Source organism: Somniosus microcephalus, chromosome 14 (genome assembly GCF_052327205.1).
Source record: "Somniosus microcephalus isolate GS21.2 chromosome 14, FLI_Smic_1.0, whole genome shotgun sequence".
In the NCBI taxonomy this organism is placed as follows: Eukaryota; Metazoa; Chordata; class Chondrichthyes; order Squaliformes; family Somniosidae; genus Somniosus; species Somniosus microcephalus.
Window position 1 is genome coordinate 14,182,739 of NC_141000.1, and position 25,349 is coordinate 14,208,087.

The 25,349-nt window shown below is 43.0% G+C and overlaps 1 protein-coding gene across 2 annotated transcripts; it reads left to right on the forward strand.

The window, feature by feature from the left end:
- The first annotated feature begins 696 nt into the window (after positions 1 to 696).
- Positions 697 to 25,186, forward strand: LOC147107339 (ribose-phosphate pyrophosphokinase 2). 2 transcript variants are annotated; one of them, XM_086006262.1, is made up of 7 exons: positions 697 to 937; positions 12,048 to 12,231; positions 16,891 to 16,989; positions 18,489 to 18,613; positions 18,982 to 19,155; positions 24,324 to 24,483; positions 24,577 to 25,186. In XM_086006262.1, exons 1-7 carry the CDS (start codon positions 816 to 818, stop codon positions 24,667 to 24,669), a joined length of 957 nt encoding a protein of 318 aa, XP_085862388.1. In that variant the 5' UTR covers positions 697 to 815; the 3' UTR covers positions 24,670 to 25,186. The 2 variants fall into 2 exon arrangements, with proteins under 2 accessions (XP_085862388.1, XP_085862389.1); XM_086006263.1 differs by lacking the exons at positions 697 to 937; positions 12,048 to 12,231; positions 16,891 to 16,989 and adding an exon at positions 17,329 to 17,584.
- The last annotated feature ends 163 nt before the right edge of the window (positions 25,187 to 25,349 follow it).

Consider the following 25,349-nt stretch of genomic DNA (forward strand, 5'->3'; position numbering starts at 1 on the left):
CTCTGATTGACAGGTGGAGGGCGGGGCGGGCCCTCTGTGATTGACAGGTGGAGGGCGGGGCAGGGCCCTCTGACAGGTGGAGGGGGGAGCTGGGCCTCTGTGATTGACAGGTGTAGGTGGGGCGGGCCCTCTGTGATTGACAGGTGGAGGGTGGGGCAAGGCCTCTGTGATTGACAGGTGGAGGGCGGGGTGGGCCTCTGTGATTGACAGGTGGAGGGTGAGGCGGGCCCTCTGTGATTGACAGGTGGGGCCCTCTGTGATTGACAGGTGGAGGGCGGGGCAGGGCCCTCTGACAGGTGGAGGGGGGAGCTGGGCCTCTGTGATTGACAGGTGTAGGTGGGGCGGGCCCTCTGTGATTGACAGGTGGAGGGTGGGGCAAGGCCTCTGTGATTGACAGGTGGAGGGCAGGGTGGGCCTCTGTGATTGACAGGTGGAGGGTGAGGCGGGCCCTCTGTGATTGACAGGTGGGGCCCTCTGTGATTGACAGGTGGATGGGCGGGGCCTCGCCTTAATTTACAAGAGGGGCGGGATCTCATCTTGATTGACAAGAGGAGGGGCGGGGCCTCGCCTTGATTGACAAGAGGATGGGCGGATCTCATCTTGATTGACAAGAGGATGGGCGGGATCTCATCTTGATTGACAATAGGAGGGGCGGGGCCTCGCCTTGATTGACAGCGGGCGCACGGTGCTGCGTGGTTTGGCGTCACTTGCCTGCCCACCTGGCGGTGTTGTGAGATGGTGGCCGGGAGCTGAGAGTGATCAGAGAGAGAGAGAGAGAGAGAGACACACACACACGGGCCGCCGCTATCATCGCCATGCCCAACATCGTGCTGTTCAGCGGCAGCTCGCACCAGGACCTGTCGCAGAGGGTGGCGGACAGGCTCGGCCTGGAGCTGGGCAAGGTGGTGACCAAGAAATTCAGCAACCAGGAGACGTGGTGAGGCCGGGGCCGGGGGTTTGAGGGCAGGGCCGGGGGTTTGAGGGCCCGGGGTATGGGGGCTGAGGCGGGGTGGTGGGGGGCGGAGGGCCGGCTGTCCGCTCCCGCGGGTTGTCACGGAGCCGCTGACTCCGGCCCTGTATCTTTGTCTCGGTCCTCAGACCCTGCCGGGGTGGGGTGGGTTGGGGAGCAGCTGTCCCGGAGCCCCTCTGGCCGAGCGGCGCTTTGTCTGGTGGGCCCGGCCCGGACCGCACCTGGCGCAGGTGGGCCTCTCCTCGGGCAGGTCCAGCCGCCCGGGCACAGGGCGGGGAGGGGGTTAAACCTGGCGGAGGGGCTGGGAGATCAGGGGCGATACACCGTCAGACTGAGTTCTGGTGTCTGTCACACACAAAGCTTTCACACCTGACCGCACCTTCTGCCGCTCTTAATAAACCAGATATGAATCGCCCAACATCACTGCCATGTGGGCACTGCCCTGTATTTCCCATGTGCTGGGCAGGGGTGACTGGTTCAAATGCAGCCAGCCAGTGCCCACCTTTGTGAGAGAGAGCTGGTTTGCAGGGCTGTGCAGCGGTTTGTTGAGAGTTTACCAGCTCCCTCAGTGGCTGGTGAGCAGCTTGCCCAGGACAGGGCGGCATTTCAGCCCCTGGCCAGTGCTGGTGCTTCATTTCAGTCCTGGCAATAGGGAAGCCCCAGTTAGCCTTGGTGCTGAGTTAGGGAAGAGAAAGGCAGCTAGGTTCCTCTTCTCCATGATTGCTCATCCAGCAGCCTCTGCTAGAAGTGTGCATTTTGTCTGTTAGGGGAGCACATCATCAAGGATATGCTTTTGGAATAACTTGCTGATCAATAGCAATGACAATCAAGGCTCATAAACAACCACCTGGCGAGTGACCAGTGGTAGTGGACCTGTATGTCAGCAAGGAGCCAATATCTCCAGAAGATGGAATTGTGGGGGGTGGGGAGAACTCATTTGCAACATCTGCTTTCATATTCTTCAGGCTGTCTTCAGCTGTCTTGGTGCTACATGCTGAAATTCCCTCCCTGAACTCTCTGCCTCTCCACCTGCCCCACCTCCTTTGAATACCCTACTTGAAACGCACCTCTGACAAAGCTTTTAGTCATCCCTCCTAATTTTTCATCCATTTCTGTCTGATCACGCTCCTGTGAAGTACCTTGAGATGTTTTTCTACATTAAAGGTGACTATATAAATGGAAGTTATTTTGATTTGAGGGACATGTAAATGCACCAACTGAAGTTTAACATTAGGGAGGAGAAATTAATCTGTTCGTTATGGCAAAGATGGGCCTGTAAACCAAGAACAAAGAGGTTGTAGAAGCTATTGCTGTAAGCAGAAATGAAAGGGTACAATGGGAGATTGTTTATCCAAGCAAAACTTAAATTGGCTAGTTGACCCAACTGGCTGGTCTATTGGTCATTTTCTTTACTGGGTTAATGTTTCTAGTGCCGTATGATGGAATTAATTCTTGATAAGTTATACAAATGATTTGTTTATTTGGACAGTGGTAATTCTCATTGTTCAGATAACAGTATCTGAACCAATTACTTTCAGATTGCTTTTCTAAACTTGCTGGTTCACGACCAGTAACTTGTCCCCTCGTCTGCACCTAGAAAGCAATGTTCAAAGATAAAGGGGTATATAAAGAAAAGGATTTGGGGATTGGTTAAACTGGTCTTTGAGAAGTTTGTGCAATTTAAAGATGACAAACTCGACCAAATGTTAGACTGATTTGTTGGAAAATGTTAAGGATACTGGAGGATTCCATTTCCTAATCAAGTGGGAACACATTATAATAGATCTGATAGCGCTTCTGATAGCGCTATTTTGAAGAAGAGCAGGGGCGTTCTCCCTGGTGTCCTGGCCAGTATTTATCCTTCAACCAATATCACTGAGGCAGATTATTTGGTCATTATCACATTGCTGTTTGTGGGAGCTTGCTGTGCACAAATTGCCTGCTGCGTTTCCTACATTACAACAGTGACTGCACTTCAAAAGTACTTCATTGCTTGTAAAGTGCTTTGGGACGTCCTCAGGTCGTGAAGGACGCTATATAAATGCAAATCTATCTTTCTCGTAGTCATTTGGCAACCACGATCTTGAAATTACTTTTAAAAAATCAGTGACTGTTGTAATTGCTATTTCTTTTTGTAATCTTTATTGGAAAACCTTTCTTACTGGTTTATTGTGAGACCGTTACTGCAAAAGTACAGCAGTGTCCAAGAGTTGGTCAATATCTGTTGAACATGGGAAGGATCAAGAAAATAGCAACTAAGGACTAGAAAGATTGATTTGAATGGAAACTTGGCAGCTGGATTTCTATCATGCTGCTATGAGGGTAGATTAAGCAACTAATTATTAACACCATTTCAAGATTTGCATTGAGAGTTCTTTGCTTTTCAGTGACTTAAAAAATATTGCACTCGTCACTGTTGACAGTGTGGCTTGTTAAGCAACACAAAATGTAGCCAGTGTTTGAGGATACAGGTTCCTTTAGTTTTGGAAGAACAGGTTAAGGCTTGTCTGGTATGGATAATGTTGGTTTGGTGAGTTTGTAAAGTCACGTGGATTGGTAATTTTTTTTTTTAAAGCCATACGTCAGTTTGAAAGCTCGCACTCTCAACTCTGCAACTTGGGGCAAGCAATTACCTTGGTAAACAGTGACTTACTATGAATCTAAAACAGAAATTTGACCTGTTACTACAACTTAAACACCCAGTATTTTTGTACGGTATTTATATCCAGTTCCTGTCTCATAAGCCAAAATTCAGCTTGGGCTCAATTCCTTGAATTTAAATTTTCTTTTGAAAAATTCAGTTTTGAAAAATCTTGCATACAGTAAACTATTTCTTTTGGACCTTAAGCATCTCCATAACTGCCGGCTTTGGGGCAAATCTGAAACTTTTCACAAACTTCTATATATTTCTGATGGCCATATTTATAGGGTGGAGTGGAGCAGTACTGAGGAGGTACCCCTCAGCATCTTTTAAAAATATCATTCATACATTGAATTATTTTTTCAATTGATTTCCTTTGTGAATCAGTGTCTAGATCCTTGGCTGGCATAACGGTCTTTCTAATGAGGTGTTCAACCGAGGCGGCCCCGTCTAACTGATCAGGTGAATGTCAAAAATTCCATGGCGCTATTCGAAGCAGAGCAAGGGCTTCTCCCAGTCGCCCGGCCAGTATTTATCCCCCCAACCAACTCGATTCAAACAGATTAACTGGTTATTTGTCATTTTGCTGTTTGTGGGACCTTGTGCATAAACTGACTGCTCCACTTGTCTCCATAACAGTGTTTGCACTTCCGTGTAACTCATTAGCTGTGAAGTGTGTCAGAACTTCCTGAGGATGTGACACATAAATGCACATTTTCTTTCTAATTTTCTTTGAAAGTTTTGAGAGCAGATCCATCTGAAGTGAAGTGCAAAATGCCTACTAAATTTCTCTTCAGTACAACAGTTAAAGATCTCCCAATGTCCAATTAGTTCTTAATCCTGACCAATACCTTTTTCCAGCCACGCTGTATTGATGCTTTAGAGCTCTGGGATTTGAATCTACAGCCACTTTGCTCACTTGCCTAATTGTTTTCCTGGGTTTTATGTGTGTTTGATGTTGTGCTGCAGAAGCCTGCAACTAACTTTAAAAATATAGTGGGTGGGATTATGTACAGATTGCTGTTTGTTTAATAGGCGGTATAATAAGACCTTTCAATAATCCAGTCTTTTGAAGCAGGGTTGTACACCGGCTTTCAAAGTGTTTAATTAGATATTGTAGATTTCTGACATCTCTGGTTGAGAATCGATGATTTTAGATCAAAGGGTGCTAGTTACTGCATCTTTTTGCTTCCAGAAGCTGGCTCTTGGCAAGAAGTTAAACATTACCAGATTTAATGATGTCCCTAAGGACAGAACACCAATATGATGCAAAAGTATCTTCAGTGTTCCAATCTTCATCTTTTCATGTATATCCTGTTCTTCCTTTTAACTTGCAGTAAGATGGCATTCCATATAATGTTCTTTGAGTTGTCAAAAGTATCATCCACTTGACTAATTATTTTGCATGCTAAAGGTGCTCAGATTTCTTTGCTTTAAAGTGGACGAACTTGTTTTTGTTTTCCATAGGCCCCAAGTTATGTCAGTTTGTATTGTCTTGCATAACTTGGACGTGTGGGCTTGTGTTTCTTTATTGAAGTGTGATTGGCCCCCTTGAGACATGTGCTTTTTATTGTTTTGACCAATTATATTCCACCAGAAAAGGTACAGGCACCATGACGTATCCTGTAATACAAAAGCAAAATACTGCGGGATGCTGGAAATCTGAAATAAAAAACAGAAAAAGCTGGGAATACCCAGCAGGTCAGGCAGCATCTGTGGAGGGAGAAACAGAGTTAACGTTTCAGGTCGGTGACCCTTTGTCGACCCTGTTCTGACGAAGGGTCCCAGACCTGAACCGTTAACTCTGTTTCTCTCTCCACAGATGCTGCCTGACCACCTGAGTATTCCCAGCATTTTCTGACGTTTCCTTTGCCTGGCTAACCTAAGCCATGACTCCCCTCGGTCCCAGCTTCTCCACTCCTATTAAATATTGAATAGTTAGATATTTCTGTAGAATATCACTTCTGAACTTTCTACACATTTGGAATGTTTGAGGTTGAATTTTCTGGTATTTTTATATAACTATGTATATGAGGCACTTTCATCAATACATGATTAAAGCGAAGTAAAATGTGTCTAGAAGATGTAAGGGTTCGGGATATTCATGAGAGTCGGGAAACAAAGTTATTGTAGCGATTGACATAAATGTCATTTGAGAAGCTACAACATCTTGATGCAGATTAAATATAAATTGAGTATAAATATATAGTTATAAATTTATGGTCTTTCTTTATATTTCTATTACATAGAAGGTACAGCACAAAAAGAGGCCATTCGGCCCAACTGGTCCATGCCACGTTCATGCTTGATGCGAATCTCCTCCCACCCTACTTTAATTTAATCCTACCAGCAGAATCTTGTATTCTTTGCTCAAATACTCCACATGGTAGCGAGTTCCACATTCTAACATTCTCTCTGGATAAAGAAGTTTCTCCTGAGTTCCTTATTGGATTTAATCTTTCTTACTCTTTTTTTTAAGTTTGTTTTGTATCTGTAACAAGTGTGATACTTTGAATTTTGATGTGTGGCGGACATGTGCTACATGCAGAACTTTTACATCCAGACACTAGATTTTCCATGACATTGATATAGCACCTTTCACCTCAGGGTGTCCAAAAGCGCTTTACAGCCAAGTGTAGTCACTGTTTTAGGGAAAGGTGGCAGCCAATAAATCAGCCTGTTTGATTGGCACCCCATCCACCACCTTAAACATTCACTCCCTCCACCACCGGCGCACCATGGCTGCAGTGTGTGCCATCTACAAGATGCACTGCAGCAACTCTAAAACAGTTTCCCTAAAACAGTGGCAGCCAATTTGCATACAAGGCTCCACAAACTGCAATGATATAAATGACCAGATCTATTTTAGTGATGTTAATTGAGGGATAAATATTGGCTAGGACACGAGGACAACTTCCCTGCTTTTCTTTGTGTCATGGGATCTTTTATGTCCACCAGCGAGCAGATGGGGCCTTGGTTTAACGTCTCATTCAACGATGGTGTGAATGGGAGATCAATGGGAAGGATATTTTTTTTAATTTGCTTATGGGATGTGGGCGTCGCTGGCAAGGCCAGCATTTATTGCCCATCCCTAGTTGCCCTTGAGAAGGTGGTGGTGAGCCGCCTTCTTGAACCGCTGCAGTCCGTGTGGTGAAGGTACTCCCACAGTGCTGTTAGGGAGGGAGTGCCAGGATTTTGACCCAGTGACGATGAAGGATCGGCGATATACTTCCAAGTCAGGATGGTGTGTGACTTGGAGGGGAACTTGGAGGTGGTGGTGTTCCCATGCGCCTGCTGCCCTTGTCCTTCTAGGTGGAAGAGGTCGCGGGTTTGGGAGGTGCTGCCGAAGAAGCCTTGGCGAGTTGCTGCAGTGCATCTTGTAGATGGTACACACTGCAGCCACGGTGCGCCGGTGGTGGAGGGAGTGGATGTTTAAGGTGGTGGATGGGGTGCCAATCAAACGGGCTGATTTATTGCAGAAATCAGGACTACAGGTCTCCAGAGTGTGAATAAAGACGTCAGCAGCATTGTTAGTGAGGTGGGCTTGTAGGTGGATAGGTTTACAGAGATGGAGGTAGGTAGATGTAACGATGTTTAGGATGTGGGGTTTGAAGGGTCGATGAAAGAGGGAGCCAAGGACGGATCCTTGGTTGACTCCGGAGATGCCGCAATGGGAAAAGATACTGTTGTTGATGGGTTTGCTGTGTTTGAACAGGAAGGAGTGGAAACACACAAGGGCAGCATCACGTAGCTGGATGAAAGAGGAGGGGATGGGGAAAGATAGTGTGCTCAAATACTGCAGTGGATGAAAAGGACAAGGAATGAGTCACCGCATGCCGTGTGTGACTGATCAGGGTGGAAGCTGGACTGAAGAGATTCCAGGTCCTTCTCCAGATGATTCCAGCGTAGGAGAAGGATTTAGCTGAGAGTGAGACACAGTCGTGCTTAACATAGTCTTCGATCTGAATATGAATGACCAATGCATGATGTATTTGGATTTTAAAGTGTTTGGGTGTTGCATGAGCTTACTGAATATAGCATCATTGCGGAATCCACCTTCTTGGGGTTCCCTGGGCAGCCAAAAACAGCTTGCTGGGTAAGTGCATCTTGTGGTGTGGTAATAACACCTGCAATTCAATTTTGTGTGCACGAGACACGATTGTGCTTGGCTGCGATGTCCCCCAAAATGAAATTGCTCACGTGAAGAATAGCCACTTTGAATCATAACCCAGCGTGAGGAAGAGATGAGTTGGATAGTGGAGGACATGTATAATGTGGGGAATGGGACATTTATTGCATGACTGGAGAAGTCTTTCCTAATTCTTGTCCACAGTCTTCCTTGCTTGTGAATCAACTGCATGTCCACTGTCAGTTGTTCATATTCTGCGAAAGTAAACTTTAATTGCTATTTGGGTGTCCCTTTTCTGTTGGAGCTTTGTGTTTGAGGCACAAATAAATGCTATAATTAAGTAATGGTGCTTAATTTGTGCCTTTGACTGAATCTGGCTGGCGAGTAGTTTACTGATCTTTGTTATTGGATGATGCAGCCCCAGCCAGCCTGGTCCAGTGAAGTGATGAATGAACTCTACATTTGAATGTCCAGGCAGCTCGTGTGAAGCTTGAGATTCAGTTAGCTTGACGTAAACATGGTATTGTGCTTTCAGTGTCGGCTGCCATTGTCTTGCTGTCGTCATCGTCCTGTAGAACAGGGTGGCCAAGCTTTTTGTTTTTATGGGCTGCACTGGTGCGTACCATGAAGCCCGAGACGCAAATATGAAGTAAAATTCCGTGCTCCCCTGAGTTTGCATATATCTCGAGCTGTTGCTACTAACAGATCTTCGTGTTGTGATCTACGATTTATCCATCAATAAAGTAACAGTGCTGATAAATCCTTTCCAAACCTCCAGCCCCACACAATTCAAACATGATTGATAATGAATAAGAAGTACAAATGGGACAGAGTTGCCTGGGCTTTGAAAGTTATGTTGCCAAGCTTGGTGGTTGTACGTGGGCCAAAGCTTCTAGTTTGGGCATCCCCGCTATTGATGATTGACACCTGCCTTACATCTTATGTGGGGTAGATCCTGCCATGGACTGGGCTGTCTGCACATTTTTGCCTAATTTGGATTATACTGAGGTTAGGACCAATAAATGGATTTCTGTGCATGCTCTGCAGATGACAAATTGCATTTTGTTCAGAACTTGCTTAGAATGAATGAATCCTGGAACATGTGAAGTTAATCAGTAGTTGGTTAAATTGAGGCGCACCAAAAGGGTAAGTTTTGACCTAAACGATTTTTGAAATTGTTGTAATCGACACGGTATAATTAAACTCTTGCTTTGTGGTTTTGGGGTCCAGCTGCAACGTTTCACCAAAAGCTGTTGTTGACTGACGAGTAGATCAGGCTTTTTAGGTTGTTGTAGCCAGTTATAGCCAGTTGTGTTTTTTTTGGTTGTTGATTTAAAGTAAACTTTCCAGTTTCCTAGATACGAAGCAGGCAAAAGTCCATGGTGGAAATGTTGAAATCTGCCCTTGTAGAATAATCTAGATCTGACCACTTGACTTCCTACAGCACACACAGCGCTATTCCTTTTTTAGTTGTAACATCATATTACCTCAGTTTACTCAGTATTCTATTTTAAGGCAAGAACAGTTTGTGTCCTATGCTTTGGACATTAATGTTGAAGCCAGGATTTAGAGCTGATTTGGTTGTTACATTATTATCAAGGTCAATGATTTGTGGTTTCACGTAATAAAAATGGAATGTGACTCGGTTACCATAAACCAGTGATAGTCATGATGCTGAATGTTAAGGGAGGCCAAAATCAGGCAGGGCCGCTTCCGCTCTGGCCCTGAGCCTAACCAATGCCCAGAACACACTACCACTCGATGCTTCACCCTCACCCCCCCCCCCCCCCCCCAAACCCCCGACCTGCGTTGCTCCGAGTGCAACTGCATTCATACCTAAATGCGCTGTTGTGTTCTTCCCACAAGCACCGTGCAATGAAAAGTTAAAATAACTTCATATTAAATGTATGTATAGGAATGTACACTTAAATGTTATGTAGTCATTGTATATTTGTGAATTGTACATGTGTTGTAGAAACTATATGTCTGAATGTTTGTGAGAACCTGAGAAAATGTAAAAAAAATTCAGCCCCCTGAGGGTGTACTGTAGTAATATCCCATTTATTTTGTCAGAGCATATATTCTGCAAACGTTTTAGATGAAATAATTGAAGTCTTAACTTTGCATTGGACACTCCTTTTTGGCACTCCCCTCTCCTGAAGGTGTTGATTTCTGACAGAACATCCACCATGTGTGGAACCGCACTTTGTACAAAAACCCAGACCACAAATTTTGGCAGGCTATTCAGCCTCTGGGGCATCACAACTGAGTCCAATCCTGTCTTCACTCAAAGCAATGTGTGTGCGAGAGGCCAATATGTCGTCTTGGCTAGTGATTGGGTGTGGAAAGCCTTGCCATGTTCCCCACCCCTTTCCTAGTTGAGACTAAGTGTATCTTCTTACTTTCATCCTACTGAGAGTTTACTAGCCATTTGTTCATAAGGTGTTGCTGAATACGTTATGTGCTCGCTGACCTACATTGGCTCCCGATTAAGCAACGCCTCAACTTTAAAATTCTCATCCTTGTTTTTAGATCCCTCCATGGCTTCGCCCCTTCCTATCTCTGTAATCTCCTCCAGCCCTATAACCTCCACCATATCTGTGCTCCTCTAATTCTGGCTTCTTGAGCATCCCTGATAATCGCTCCACCATTGGTGGCCGTGCCTTCAGCTGCCAAGGCCCTAAGCTCTGGAATTCCCTCCCTAAACCTCTCTGTCTCTCTACCTCCCTTTCTTCCTTTAAGATGCTCCTTAAAGCCTACCTAATATGTCCTTATGTGGCTGTGTGTCAAATGTTGTTGTATAATGCTCCTGTGAAACGCCTTGGGACGTTTTACGATGAAGGTGCTATATAAATACAAGTTGTTGTTTACTTTTTTGACGCTCTAAAACTTTATAAATGGCTTTCTCCTCAAAAAAAATTTTACTAACTGCGATACAACATTGAAGTGTGCATTATGGAGTAAAAAATAATCTTGTTTTAGTGACAATAAGTGTTGCAAAAAGTCCACGGATTCCTTAGATTCCACTGTAAATCAATGGCCCAGATATTCCGATCGCAGGCCTCCCGCGGGCGGAGGGCTACGATCTGGAAAAATCTGCGCCAAGACCGGAGGGCTCCCGGGAGGCACACAGTTCTGCTGGGCCTCTCCAAACTGCCGGTGCGCAGGGCCCACGTATCCCAGAGGCGCAGGTAATTCGCAGCGTCCCTGGGATCACGTGGGCCACGGGGAGCCAATCAGAGAAGGGAATCTCCCTTCATACATTTGACAGGAAGACTTGTCAAACATATGAATGGTGATCACCCCCAAAAACAGTCAAACTTCAACAAAAAAAAATTTAAATCACATTTTTAAAATGACTTGTGCAATTACATAAATTTACTATTTTAAACAAAAGTTTAAATTTTTGAAAAAAATAATTTAAAGTTTTTAATGGGGCTAAAAAAAATTTTTTAAACGATAATCAGTGGAAAAACATTTTTTTTTTACTTTTTTCAACTCTTATCCTGGTAAAAGCAGGCCTTGCTTTTACCAGGCGCAAGAATTGTAAGGGTTTTCTGCGGGCGGAGGGTTTCCAAAAAGCGGAACTATCCGCCTGCAGAGGCCTTCTCCAGGGCAGCTGGAGGATCTGTCGAGCTTTCTTGACAGATCAGAAGTGCCGGTTTCCAGCGCATGGGCAGTGCATGCCTGAAATTGGCATTTCCGATGTCCCTACGAGTGGGTACGCCGTGCGTATCCACCCGTAGGGATCGGAATACCCGGCCCAATGTGTTTAGTTTGATGCTTGCTTTATAAAGAATCCTGAACCATTGAAAAAACTTGGTCTTTTGTAGAAGTTCCAAATGTCTTTATAATATGGATTGTATCTCCATAGAATGCTGGAAAATATTTTTTTATCTATAGTTGTTGAAACTGGAGTGCTCCATTCAGAAGGGATGAAACTTGCCGATTTGGTTTACTTTTTGGGGCAGCCTTAATTTTAAGCTATGTTTTAAAGTGATTTGCAGCCCTGGTACGTAGTCGCACTGAAGACACACCTTGCACACCCTGTAACATTCATAGAATCATACAGTGCAGAAGGTGGTCATTCAGCCCATCATTGAGCATTAAATTCGGGTTGTTTATCCTTGTCTAGATTGTAGGTCTGACTGGGTAGAATAAACATTTTAAATGTCAGTAGTTATGTAATATGCAACAGTGTTTTAAGTACCTCTTTGGAATCTGAATAGTGTTTGATTCTCTTTTTACATATGTCCACAGAACTTTGCAAAAATGATGATGGCTTGCCATTTTTTTTGTTTTTGCAGTGTGGAAATTGGCGAGAGTGTGCGAGGTGAAGATGTGTACATCATCCAAAGTGGCTGTGGGGAAATCAATGATAATTTGATGGAACTCTTGATCATGATCAATGCCTGCAAGTTTGCATCATCATCTCGAGTCACCGCAGTTATTCCTTGTTTTCCCTATGCTAGACAAGACAAGAAGGACAAGGTAATACTGAGCGTTCTGGCCATTTGTTTTTTCATCTTGTTCGATTGGGAGAGCGGAGACTGGTTAATGTAGAATGATTCATAGAATAAATATATAATAGAACAACAATAAATATGGTCAGGTTAGGTTTGTTTTATATATGAGCCAGAATGTTGGGTTGAAATATAATTGAAGATATTATATACGGAGAGGTTTTTGAATTTCTATGAACCAAGTATGTTGCATATTCTTAGTTTTCATCTTGTAATTGAGGTGTGATGACTCTTGGATCATCAGATTCCTTTGGTTTTAATTCTGGAACATTCTACACCGTCCATCATTTTGCTGATAATTGAAAGTAGACTGATGGGGCAGTAATTGGCTGGATTGGGTTTGTTCTGCTTTTTGTGGACAGGACATACCTGGGCAGTTTTCCACATTGTCAGGTAGATGCCAGTGTTGTAGCTGTACTGGAACAGCTTGGCTAGAGGCGTGGCTAGTTCTGGAGCACAAGTCTTCACGATAGCCTTTGCTGTATCCAGTGTGCTCAGTGGTTTCTTGCAAAAGATAGGAAGGAGAAAAACAAAAGTGGCAGTCAGAGAAATCAACGGTTTAAATTTAAACATGGCCACAGTAAATAATAATTCTAATAGGTCTAAGAGCGTTAAAAAAACAAGCCTGAAGGCTTTGTGTCTTAATGCGAGGAACATTTGTAATAAAGTGGATGAATTAGCTGCGCAAATAGAAGTAAACAAATACGATTTGGTTGGGATTACGGAAACGTGGCTCAAGGAAGGCCAGGACTGGGAACTCAACATCCAGGGGTATTCGATATTCAGGAAAGATAGGCAAAAAGGAAAGGGAGGTGGGGTAGCATTACTGGTAAAAGAAGGGATTAACACAATTGTAATGAAGGATATTCGCTCTGATGAGGTGGAATCTGTATGGGTAGAATTGAGAAATACTAAGGGGAAAAAAAGTTAGTGGGAGTGGTTTATAGACCTCCAAACAGTAAGGCGGAGGTTGGGGATGGCATTAAAAGGGAAATTAAAGAAGCGTGCAATAAGGGCACAGCAGTCATCATGGGTGACTTTAATCTACATATACATTGGGCCAACCAAATTAGTAACAATACTGTGGAGGAGGAATTTCTGGAGTGTTTACGGGATGGTTTCCTGGACCAATATGTCGAGGAACCAACCAGAGATCAGGCCATCTTAGACTGGGTATTATGTAACGAGGAAGGATTAATTAGCAATCTTGTTGTACGAGGCCCCTTGGTTCGGAGCGATCATAATATGATCGAATTCTTCATTAAGATGGAGAATGAAGTAGTTGACTCGGAGACTAGGGTCCTCAATTTAAATAAAGGAAACTACGATGGTCTGAGGAGCGAGTTGGGTAGGATTGATTGGGGAATGACACTCAAAGGGTTGACGGTGGATAGGCAATGGCAAACATTCAAAGACCGAATGGATGAACTACAGAATTTGTTCATCCCAGTTTGGCATAAAAATAAAACAAAAAAGGTGACCCAACCGTGGCTAACAAGGGAAATTAGGGATAGCTTAAGGTCCAAGGAGAAGGCATATAAATTGGCCAGAAAAAGCAATAATCCTGAGGATTGGGAGCAGTTTAGGATTCAACAAAGGAGGACAAAGGGATTAATTAAGAAAGGGAAAATAGAATATGAGAGTAAGCTTGCAGGCAACATAAAAACTGACTGTAAAAGCTTTTATAGATATGTGAAGAGAAAAAGATTGGTGAAATCAAGCGTAGGTCCCTTGCAGTCAGAATCGGGGGAATTTATAATGGGAAACAGAAATGGCAGTCCAACTAAATACATATTTTGGTTCTGTCTTCACAAAGGAGGACACAAATAACCTCCCAGAGATGCCGGGGAACATAGGGTCTGATGAAAGGGTGGAACTGAAAGAAATCAGTATTTGTAGGGAAATGGTGTTAGGAAAATTGATGGGACTGAAGGCCGATAAATCCCCAGGGCCTGATAATCTACATCCCAGGGTACTTAAGGAAGTGGCCCTAGAAATAGTAGATGCATTGCTGGTCATCTTCCAGAACTCGATAGACTCTGGAACGGTACCCATGGATTGGCCTTCGTAGCAAGAGGGTTCGAGTACAAGAACAAGGATGTCTTGCTGCAGTTGTACAGGGCCTTGGTGAGACCGCACCTTGAGTATTGTGTGCAGTTTTGGTTGCCTAACCTGAGGAAGGACGTTCTTGCCATGGAAGGAGTGCAGCGAAGATTCACCAGGCTGATACCTGGGATGGCAGGAATGACGTATGAGGAGAGATTGTGTCGATTGGGCTTATACTCACTGGAGTTTAGAAGATTGAGAGGGGATCTCATCGAAACCTATAAAATTCTGTCAGGCCTGGACAGACTAGATGCAGGGAGGATGTTCCCGATGGTCGGGGAGTCCAGAACCAGGGGTCATAGTCTAAGGATAAGGGGTAAGCCATTTAGGACTGAAATGAGGAGGAATTTCTTCACCCAGAGAGTGGTGAACCTGTGGAATTCTCTGCCACAGAGGGCGGTGGAGGCCAGTTCATTAAGTATATTCAAGAAAGAGTTGGATATATTTCTTAAGGCTAAAGGGATCAAGGGATATGGGGAGAAGGCAGGGACAGGGTACTGAGTTTGGATGATCAGCCATGATCTCATTAAATGACGGAGCAGGCTCGAGGGGCCGAATGGCCTACTCCTGCTCCTATCTTCTATGTTTCTATGATGTCACGTGGAGTGAATCGAATTGGGTGAAGGGCATTCTCTGGGTTCACACTACAATCTCCATCATCTCTAGCTCGAGTGGCCAGTGCATTCCTCATAGGTTGAGGGGCATTGATTTTTTTTTTAAGCATTTAAAGGAACTACTTTTTTGCTTTTTTTTGTTCTCTCGGTGGCCGTCTCTTGCAGTATGCAGATATGGAGGTGATTCTACTGTTGGGTGATCCAATTATCTTCAGAATGGTGGTGATAAAAAAATTGACTTTCTGAATAGAGATGAAATGAACTTAATGGTTGTAAGGTTTGATTTTGCACATTCACCCTTAATCATGCTGATTAAATAAAACAAAATGGCAAGCACAATTGCTGCAGATAGTGGTTTTTTTTTTAAGGGTTAGAATCTCTAGTGTTATCAACATCTACTACCTGCGTGTCTGACTTTGAGCTTTTCTCTAGAACTGAACTTTGCGGTGGTTCCATTGAGAAACTGTTGCTCACGTCCTGAGTTGCCGCTTTTATCTCTGCTTGAGGATGTAAACTGAGTGAGAAAGTAAAACTAAATTACTCGTGCAGTCTGTCACCATCACATGGCGGTCTCTGTAGGCGAAAAAATTGTTGGCTTTTTAAACAAAGTTTGTTTCCACTGTTAGCAAACGGGAATCCCACAAGCCACAAAATAAGTCTTTTGAATGTTTTGATGTGCCCAGTCTAAACTCTTGAAATAAACTTGGCTCAACTGTTTATGTCCATGATTGTGGCTGGCTGATTTTTTTTTTCATACTATAGATGGTTAGGAGGCTTAAATGTGTTGCCAGTAAAGCCTTTCTCATTAATTGATTAAAGTAGCCAAAGTTTTAGCATCTAAATTTTTATTTTATGAGCTGATAGGCAGGGCTAGATTATAATAGTTGGGTGCATGAGATTTTAACAAAAGGTCCACTTGCAGCCCGCAAACTACTTATCTTGTTTGTATTTTGGACCTGACCTCCTCCATTTTGATAGAGCTAACAAAACTGATCTGTTTGTTTGTTAACATTTCAGAGTTTGATTGGGTTGAGGCTGTTGGTTGATCCAATGAACTTAAAAGTGTGGCAACTCTAGTTTGTGAATTGTTAACCAGCTGGAGGTTTTGAAATAACTTGTTCCGTTTATGCTTAATGCAAATAACATTGCTAATTATTGGTAATGGCAATTTTATACAGTATAGTTTAAGTTCTTGTATTCACTCACAGTAATTGGGATGGCATGAGAAAAACATGCTGTTTAATATTTAATAATGCGTAAATCTAAATGTTTTAACAGAATATAGTTTTGAGGTGTGTCTGTGATCTTGCCAAAATATATTATTACTGCACAGCTATCGGGTTGGTTTATTTTTTGACCTTGACAATCAGCTGCCTTTCTCTCTTGCCTAGTTTACACGTGGCATATTGTTCAAGTAACGCAAATCAACTTATGATTTTACTAATCATAATCTGATTACTGCAATGGCACACCTCCAAGCACCCAAATAACCTTTTGGAAGTAATTGTTCAACTATATTAGCTACTGCCACTTACGAGACACTACTCTGTTGAACTGCTGTTCAAAATTTGCTTCCAAAATTTGCACTTTTACATATTCTACTAACTGGCATTTACAATGACTGAGGCTCAACAATTTTGGTGCTTCCTAAAGTGCATGGATTGATCTAATCTTCATCAGTTAATTAAATAGTTCAGGCATCGAATTCATTCCTAAAATAGAATAAAATGGCTCTTTGATATCCAATACAGTTCGTCTGCTGTTGGAAAAGCAGCTCCTTAATAGTTGCCATTGACGAGAAGCCTTCTTTGTATTATGCTTGCCGACAAGACCAAGATGTCCAAATAAGATGCAGGAGAAACTAACTTCAAATGTTTTTCATCTGATTCAAATCTGTCTTATTTTAGAGTCGTGCACCTATTTCAGCTAAGCTTGTGGCCAACATGCTGTCAGTTGCTGGAGCAGATCATATCATCACCATGGATTTGCACGCCTCTCAGATACAGGTTAGTGCAAAATATTGCATCGTTTTAATCCAACAACCGCTTGTTGACCATGTGACCTTGCCAAGATGTATTTTGTTGGGAGAGGTGTTTCTCCAAAGGTTTCACCGGGTCCGGTTTATAAAACCTTATTGGCCATACTTCTTCTTTTATTTAACTGCACATTCTGTTTACTTTACACAGCCAATAGAAAGCTACAAGAATTGTCCCCCCACACACACAAAGTCTCTCCATTATTGGATGAAAATACCTGTATATTTAACGGCCCTTAAAGGAATACTCGAGGGATATTGCTGTCGGTGCTAAATTAAAATAAAATCTTGTCTTTTAATATGCTGCTCTGCCAGCAGATTAGTCCATTCCAATTAGCATCTTGTGAAAATGATAGCTGGACTGTCTGCTGAGATTAGTGTATTGGGGTTTTATTTTAGTCCAGTACCTGGAGGAGCAGGGACTCAACTTCAGCACTATCGCATCGTTGGGCATCATGGTAGACCTCCGATCAGCGTGGGATGATTCCAGTGGTGGCACAGATCAAGATATGTGGCTATTGATGAGAGAAAGAGAGAGAAAGGAAAAAAAAAAACAGATTGCCGAGGTAGGTGTAAATCTGTCCTTTTTTTAAAAAACACGGGGAGCTGGCAGACATTGTGCAGAGAAATGAAATGAGAGCCTTCCCTAGAGTATTCCTTTAATAAATGCCTGCCTCTGCACCCATTATTGACCTGAGATTTGTAGCCAGTCATGATGGGAGGACGAACTGATGAGGCGCCGGGCTGAATTTTTAAACTTTAATCGTGCCGACTAATATGCTGCTGTCGGGTTATTATGCAGACTTCGTCTCTGGGGTGGTAAAATTAATCTCTGATCTTATTTGTAACTGCAAATTCTGGTGATTAATCAGGTTCTTCTTAGCTTTTTTTTTTACATTGACTCAAGTACATTCAGATTTTAGGCATTTAATGGAGACGAAAATCTGAATAAAGAAATCCTCAAAATGGATTTGATTAAGCTGTTGCAGTACAGGTACTTGCTGATTGTATTTATTATATCTATGAATACATGCATTCTAACTGTTGAACCACACTAATGACAGCAACTAAGGATTGTACATCTTTCTATTTTTAACTTGGATGGAATGTTCTGTTTTGTTCAATATGTGCCTTAAATTGCTGTGCACCGAGGAGTTGTGTACAATTTGTATCTGACTCGATGCATAGTTCAATTAGTTAATTTTCGATCTGCACCAGCACTTGGAACAAGTATATTTGAAAAATTTGTGATTGTAACAATGAATGTTGGTTAGTATAATGAATGGACTTTTGCTGCCAATTGATGAAAAGCAAAAACTAAAAGTTCCAGGTGAAAGGTTCAGTGGGCAGGAAGATCCAGTACTCGTAGCGGATTTACTCGCTGTGCTGTTTCAGACGTATTAGTGGAGCTAAGAATAACGTACACCTAGCCTTTTTACAAAACTGATGGCTTTAATTTTCTTCTGTTAGGGTTTCTTTGATATCCCTGTGGATAACTTGTATGCAGAGCCAGCAGTCCTGCAATGGATAAAAGAGAATATCCTAGAATGGAGGAATTCTATAATTGTCTCCCCAGATGCTGGTGGAGCTAAAAGGTGAGTTGAGGAGTCAAACTGAGACACACACGTGCATGGCCTGAGTTTTGAATAGATTGCTTTGGTTGCATTGTGAAAGTATAGTCACTACAACTTGCTGTTGCCAGTTAAAGATAAAATTGCAATTTAATTACTCTGCTAATTTTTCAGGCTTTACTGAAACAAGATTTGATGCCATAAGCAAATGTTAAAAGAATGATTGATTGTATTATGCAAAAATAACTTGCCCAATTCACATCACATGCCTCGCAGCTTGATTTGTATAATATAGCACTATTCCAGCTGAGGAAACTGTTAACTTTTGACACGAGTCGCAGTTTGTGATGACTGGTATGTTGTAATGCAGTTGTTTGTGGTTTTGTCTTCAGGGTGACCTCAATTGCCGATAGACTGAATGTTGAATTTGCTCTGATCCACAAAGAAAGGAAGAAGGCAAGTGAGGTGGATAGAATGGTGCTCGTTGGTGATGTTAAAGACCGGGTGGCTATTCTTGTGGATGACATGGCAGACACATGTGGAACCATATGTCATGCTGCCAACAAGTAAGTAACTAGGAGAAAAATGGTTCCTGAAGGGTAGTCTTTCCCCAATGAGGTGTGTCCTGGTTTTGCAGGTGTACACAGCGCTGGGAGATGGGGAGGGTTTGGAAAACCCTGGGAGGAGGCTTTGTGTCTGCTGTTCCCTTGAATTGCAGGAAGCTCTGCCGGCTTCATTAAGGGTTTAATCAGGTTGATGAGGGTTGGGCTAATATAGGGCATTTTTGTTTTTCAATTACTTTGTGGTATGCCTTTTTTGGGGGGGTTGTTAGGGTATACATATAAAATCGATGCATTTTCAAGTTCACTTTCTGGCTTTTGAAAGCGAGTTTTTTTAAGTGGTTAACTTCAATTCAAGTGAGTATGAGCTAGTACTAGTTTTGGATTGCATTTGCTTTGGCATGTTTTCCTATCTTGCACTTAATTTTTGTATTTTACTTTTTTTTCCCACACTCTTTAAAAGTGCCCCTCTTAAGGGCATGCCTCTGAGAATTCTTACCTTCAGCACCAGAGGATGAGGAGTAGCTCCGTAGCAATGCACAGAGGCAGATGCGCCTGCAACAACCCGTTCTTGACTAAGTAGACTAGTCTGTAAGTCCTGCCCGAGTAACTTGGGCATGCCTTGAGATCTGCCTCCTCCACTTGTTTCACCAGGGAAGCCGTCTTGGAATGTTGCTACCTCCTGTAAGCTGATCTGCAAACTTTGCCTGGGATTAGGATAGCTGTATACATCAAGTTGCTGATGTCCTGTTTACCACAGCTCATGGTCACTTGCTCACTTTGAAAATTATCCGAGCAGGAGAGGGCTTGTGCGCTGTCCGTGTGCCACATTCCCAAGAGTGCAGGGCCTTGTCAGTGGACCCATGTGACTATCTAAGTTCCTTCCAGCAATGCTCAGGCTTTTTCGAAGTGGCTGTTGGTGGGGAAAATGAGAACGTTTCCTTTAGAAGCTGGAAGGTATGCCGTGCGTGACTATTGGCTGCCTTGTAATTTTGTGGGAAAGGCTAAAGGATTCTCAAGTGATTATCATGCGTCTAAAATCAAATGAAAGTGTTTATTGCAACCATTCCATAGCATTACACTTTTAAGTAGCTACATTCAGGCTACACTGACCTTGGCAAACTTCCCCAACATATTAATATTTTTCCTGACATATACTGATGACCTTGTCTAATAGGGAATGGCATTTACCTGCTTCCTCCCCTCTTCGCAGGAGAACAGGCTTCGGAGAAGGTGACCCTCTGACCCAAAGATGGCAATCTTGCTTTGCTGCACAGCCCCGGATATCACCTGCAAAATATTGCTCTCTATAGGAGACGGTCATTTCTTTCTTTAGCCCCCCGGGGTACTTTTGTACTGCCCACAATCTGTTTCAATGCAGAAACTGCAATTTTTCTTACAATTTTTATCAGTGGAAGTTTGTGGATCTGCCTTTTTAAGAGACTGTAGCAGCTCTTTAAACCTGTGCTGTGCTAGTTACCCTGCCCCATGTCCTGCACAATCCCAGCGGTTTGCCCAACCTGCAGTAGGAGCACTGAATAATTATTAACATGAACAGACTTCACCGAATCATGTGAGGCCCATTTCTTTCGCCTGACCCGAGATGCACTGTCACTGCACCCCTACAGGAAAACTGTTCATTAAATGTCGAAGATAGGCATCTACTGCACTGCCTGTGAGCTGGTGTGAAATAGAGGAGTACAACTAGTGATATTTGCTCCTAATTCACCCACTATATTCCCTGTGGTGATCTGCGGAGACCATGACTGCATGTAAATTTTTTTCAAATTCTATAGACTATTTCAGCCACTGCTTTTTAAGGTTTTCCTCAAGTGTATGCTCAAATTTACCAAGAAATGAGGATTGTTGATGGCGTATCTGCTGGGTTAAGACCAGGATATTTTTTTTGCTAAACTTGAGATCGCAAAACAAATTTAATGGCATGTTTTCCATCAGTTTACCCATTGCATGTGTGTATAAGCAATGCAAATCATAATACGTTCGACCCTCCCTGTCTTAAAGCAGCATCCTTCTAGAAGTTGTCCAACTGAGTAAATTTTGCTTTTCATGTTTGTAGTTTCCAAGCAAAGAAACCTGATGAGCAGGAGCTTGGAAAAACCTCCCCTTCAATGAGTATCTTACTGTCTCAGCACATGATTCCCATTTCCTCCAAGCAGCCTCGACTTATTGAATTCATGTGATTTTGTTTCTTTCTTTCTTGGTGCTTTCACTTCACTTTGGCTCTATCTTGGATTAAGTATATAAATGTTACAGGAAGGCCTTGAAGTCACTGATCACAAACTCATATCTGACGAGCAGTGCGTGCTGTCTCAAAAAATAACAGATTAAAAGAAAGGCAAATGTAAATGAATCTCTGGAGTTTAAAAGTGGAATCCTGCAATCTCAACAGAAGACAAAGGAGGCACATCTGTATCCTGGGTACACCCCAAAATCCAATCGTACGAGAAACGTACTGCATAGAATTAAAGACTGGACCAAGTGTCTTGCTTTAGACTTTCCTATGGTGACCATCCTGTGCATGAGTGCAAGCAACTTTCTGGGAGTCCATCTGCTGGTGAATTCCACTCTGATGGCATCCGGTTAACGGCCTGCGCAGTCATTGCAGTAAGGGGAGAGGGTGATTGTAAAAATTATTACAGAAAGAGCCAGCACGGAAAAATATCTATGTACTGAATTGCAGCCAGTGGCAATTCCCAAGTCTGGCCTGCTCCTGATGGGCAGCACGCCTTGTATAACGTAAGCTTCAGTGTTTACATTGCTTCCTAACAGGTAAATTATGTCCGCACCCAAATATCGTTCAAACTCCTGTTGCCCCATAAAAGGAATCCAAATACAGAAAACTGTGATATCCGGGACCGGCGGGACCGGCGTGTTGCCGATCTATCAAAACTGCCGGACATACAAAGTTAATGTTGAAGCATATGGAGGTTTTCATCTCCGTATCTGACAACAAACACTGTTGCTTAGCAACAGCTTCTAAAGAGTCTGCTGCAGCTGCAAGCGTCTGTAGCTGAAGTTGTTGCTATAGCTACAGACCTTGCAGTGGCTGACTGGGGGGGGGGGGAAAGAACAAGATCTAAAAAAAACTTACAGAAAACGGTTCCTGCTTTTTGCCGTTAGATCGAGTATTCCGGACATACAACCTCCGGATAAACCAGTGTTTCCTGTAGCTTGCTGTAAAAGGGAGGGAGAGAGAAGAGAAGCTGCAGCCATGGACACTATAAATCGGGATGGTCTACCAGGCTCATTTGGATGAAACTTGTACATAAATGAGATTTATCTTAAATTGGCTACTACTACTGTTAGGACAAGGTGCGGGCTAGTGTTAATGAGTACTGGTGAACTGCGTAATATGGTTACCCAATACTGGGGCTAGGATGGTATTTAAGGGTAGGAGTGCCATAAACTATCTGGCTTAGAGTTTCTGATTTGTACCAAATCTTCAGAAAATCCTGAGTTGTCGTTCATAAAAAAAAATGGCTAGTTTGATTGGATGCCACCTTAGAAAGTTTTAAGAAGCATAAGCCGAGCTTGCAGATCATTCCAGTAATGATCAAAAATTAGTCTGCAAAGTCCTTCCAGGTCCGTACTTACTAAGCCATTTTGCTGCCCTAACACATGTAAGTAGGACTGCTTCTTCTGATCATAACACAAGAAATAGGAGCAGGAGTAGGCCATTCGGCCCCTCGAGCCTGCTCTGCCATTCAATAAGATCCAGGCTGATCATCGACCTCAACTCCACTTTCACGCCCAATCTCCGTATCCCTTGATTCACCATGAGTCCAAAAATCTATCGATCTCAGCCTTGAATATACTCAAAGACTCCGCATTCACATCCCTCTGGGGCAGAGAATTCCAAAGATTCACAACCCTCTGAGTGAAGAAATTCCTCCTAATCTCAGTCTTAAATGGCCGACCCCTTATCCTGAGACTACGCCCCCTAGTTCTAGACTCTCCAGCCAGGGGAAACAACCTCTCAGCATCTACTCTGTCAATCCCCTTCAGAATCTTGTATGTTTCAATGAGATCACCTCTCATTCTTCTAAACTCCAGAGAGTATAGGCCCATTCTACACAATCTCTTATCATAGGACAGCCCTCTCATCCCAGGAATCAATCTAGTGAACCTTCATTGCACCGCCTCCAAGGCAAGTATATCCTTCCTCAGATAAGGAGACCAAAACTGTGCCCAGTACTCCAGGTGTGGTCTCACCAAGGCCCTGTACAATTGTAGCAAGACTTCCTTACTCTTATACTCCAACCCCCTTGCAATAAAGGCCAACATGCCATTTGCCTTCCTTATTGCTTGCTGTACCTGCATGCTAGCTTTCTGTGTTTCTTGCACGAGGACACCCAAATCTCACTGAACAACATTTGAAAGTTTCTTTCCATTTAAAAAGTATTCTGTTTTTCTATTCTTCCTACCAAAGTGAATAACCTCACATTTCCCTACATTATACTCCATCTGCCACCTTACTGCCCACTCACTCAGTCTATCTATATCCCTTTGCAGACTCTGTGTTCTCCTCACAGCTTACTGTCTCACTTAGCTTTGTATTATCAGCAAACTTGGATACATTACACTCGGTCCCTTCATCTAGGTCAATAATATAGATCATGGCTGATCTTCTACCTCAACTCCACTTTCCCGCACTATCCCCATATCCCTTGATTCCCTTAATATCCAAAAATCTATCGATCTCTGTCTTGAATATACTCAGCGACTGAGCCTCCACAGCCCTCTGGGGTCGAGAATTTCAAAGATTCACCACCCTCAGTGAAGAAATTTCTACTCCTCTCAGGGCCGACCCCTTATTCTGAGACTGTGACTCCTGGTTCTAGATTCCCCAGACAGGTGAAACATCCTCCTGGCATTTACCCTGTCAAGCCCTAAGAATCTTGTATGTTTCAATGAGATCACCTCTTATTCTTCTAAACTCTGGAGAATATAGACCTAGTCTACTCAATCTGTCCTCATAGGGCAATCCCCCCATCCCAGGAACCAGTCTGGTGAACCTTCGTTGCACTCCCTCGATGGCAAGTATATCCTTCCTTGGAAAAGGAGACCAAAACTGTATTTAAAACAAGTATGTTTGCAGTATCTTAATGTATAGTTACGATAGTTTTTAACCTCTTGTGTTTTTTTTTGTTCAGATTGCTGTGTGCTGGTGCTACCAAAGTTTATGCTATCCTTACTCACGGTATCTTCTCTGGCCCTGCCATTAGCCGAATAAACAATGCTGCTTTTGAAGCTGTTGTTGTAACAAACACCATTCCACAAGAAGAAAAAATGAAGGTTTGCTCAAAGATTCAGGTAAGAACTGATCTTTGTTTGGCTTTCATTTGAAAGAATGAGTAATAAATACATTGAATACACAGACTCTAAGCCTGTCCGCTTACCTTTCAGGTGATTGATATAGCCATGATCCTCGCTGAGGCAATACGAAGGACCCACAATGGAGAATCTGTGTCTTATCTGTTCAGCCACGTTCCCCTGTAAGGTGGTGACTTTTCGGCTTTGCTACATTGTTCTGGACTGAACCGTGCTCTGCTCCATTTCTGAGGAACCCATCATTATTTACTGGAATACTGCAGTTAACCAGACCCAGCTTGAAAGGGCCCACTGTGTCAAACTGTATAAGTTACATCCATGCTTGCGAGTTTGAAGGCATGAAAACTTAACGATATTTTAAATGTCATGGACTGGATTTTATTTCTCACCTATCACTTTGTTTCTAGAGGGAAAAAAAAAATGTGCTGTGGAAAAGGCAGCAGAGTTCTGTTTTTTGTACTTTGTTAGAAATGTAAGCTTTTGAGAAGTGAATTTCTATGAAATCTCACTGGTTACGTGGCTTTTCTACACCAGCGCACAAGCCTGTTAAATACTTGTGGTTATGTACTGATTCTTTTTATGGGAAACAAACGTTTGAAAAAAAAGTTCTGTTCAAGATGCAACACAGTAGTAATAATTAATCAACCAACGTTCCATCAAATATTAAAACTGATTTGGACATTCAGATATGGTTGACTACTTGCATTCTGCAGCAACAGAAGGAAACTGGTCAAGTGAACTCCCAAATTGGTTAATAAATGAATTCCAATACCTATAGAATTTTTGAAATGTGGAAACTGTTGATTTACAACCAAATTTCAATGTGTCGCGTGGCTTAAATAAAATGT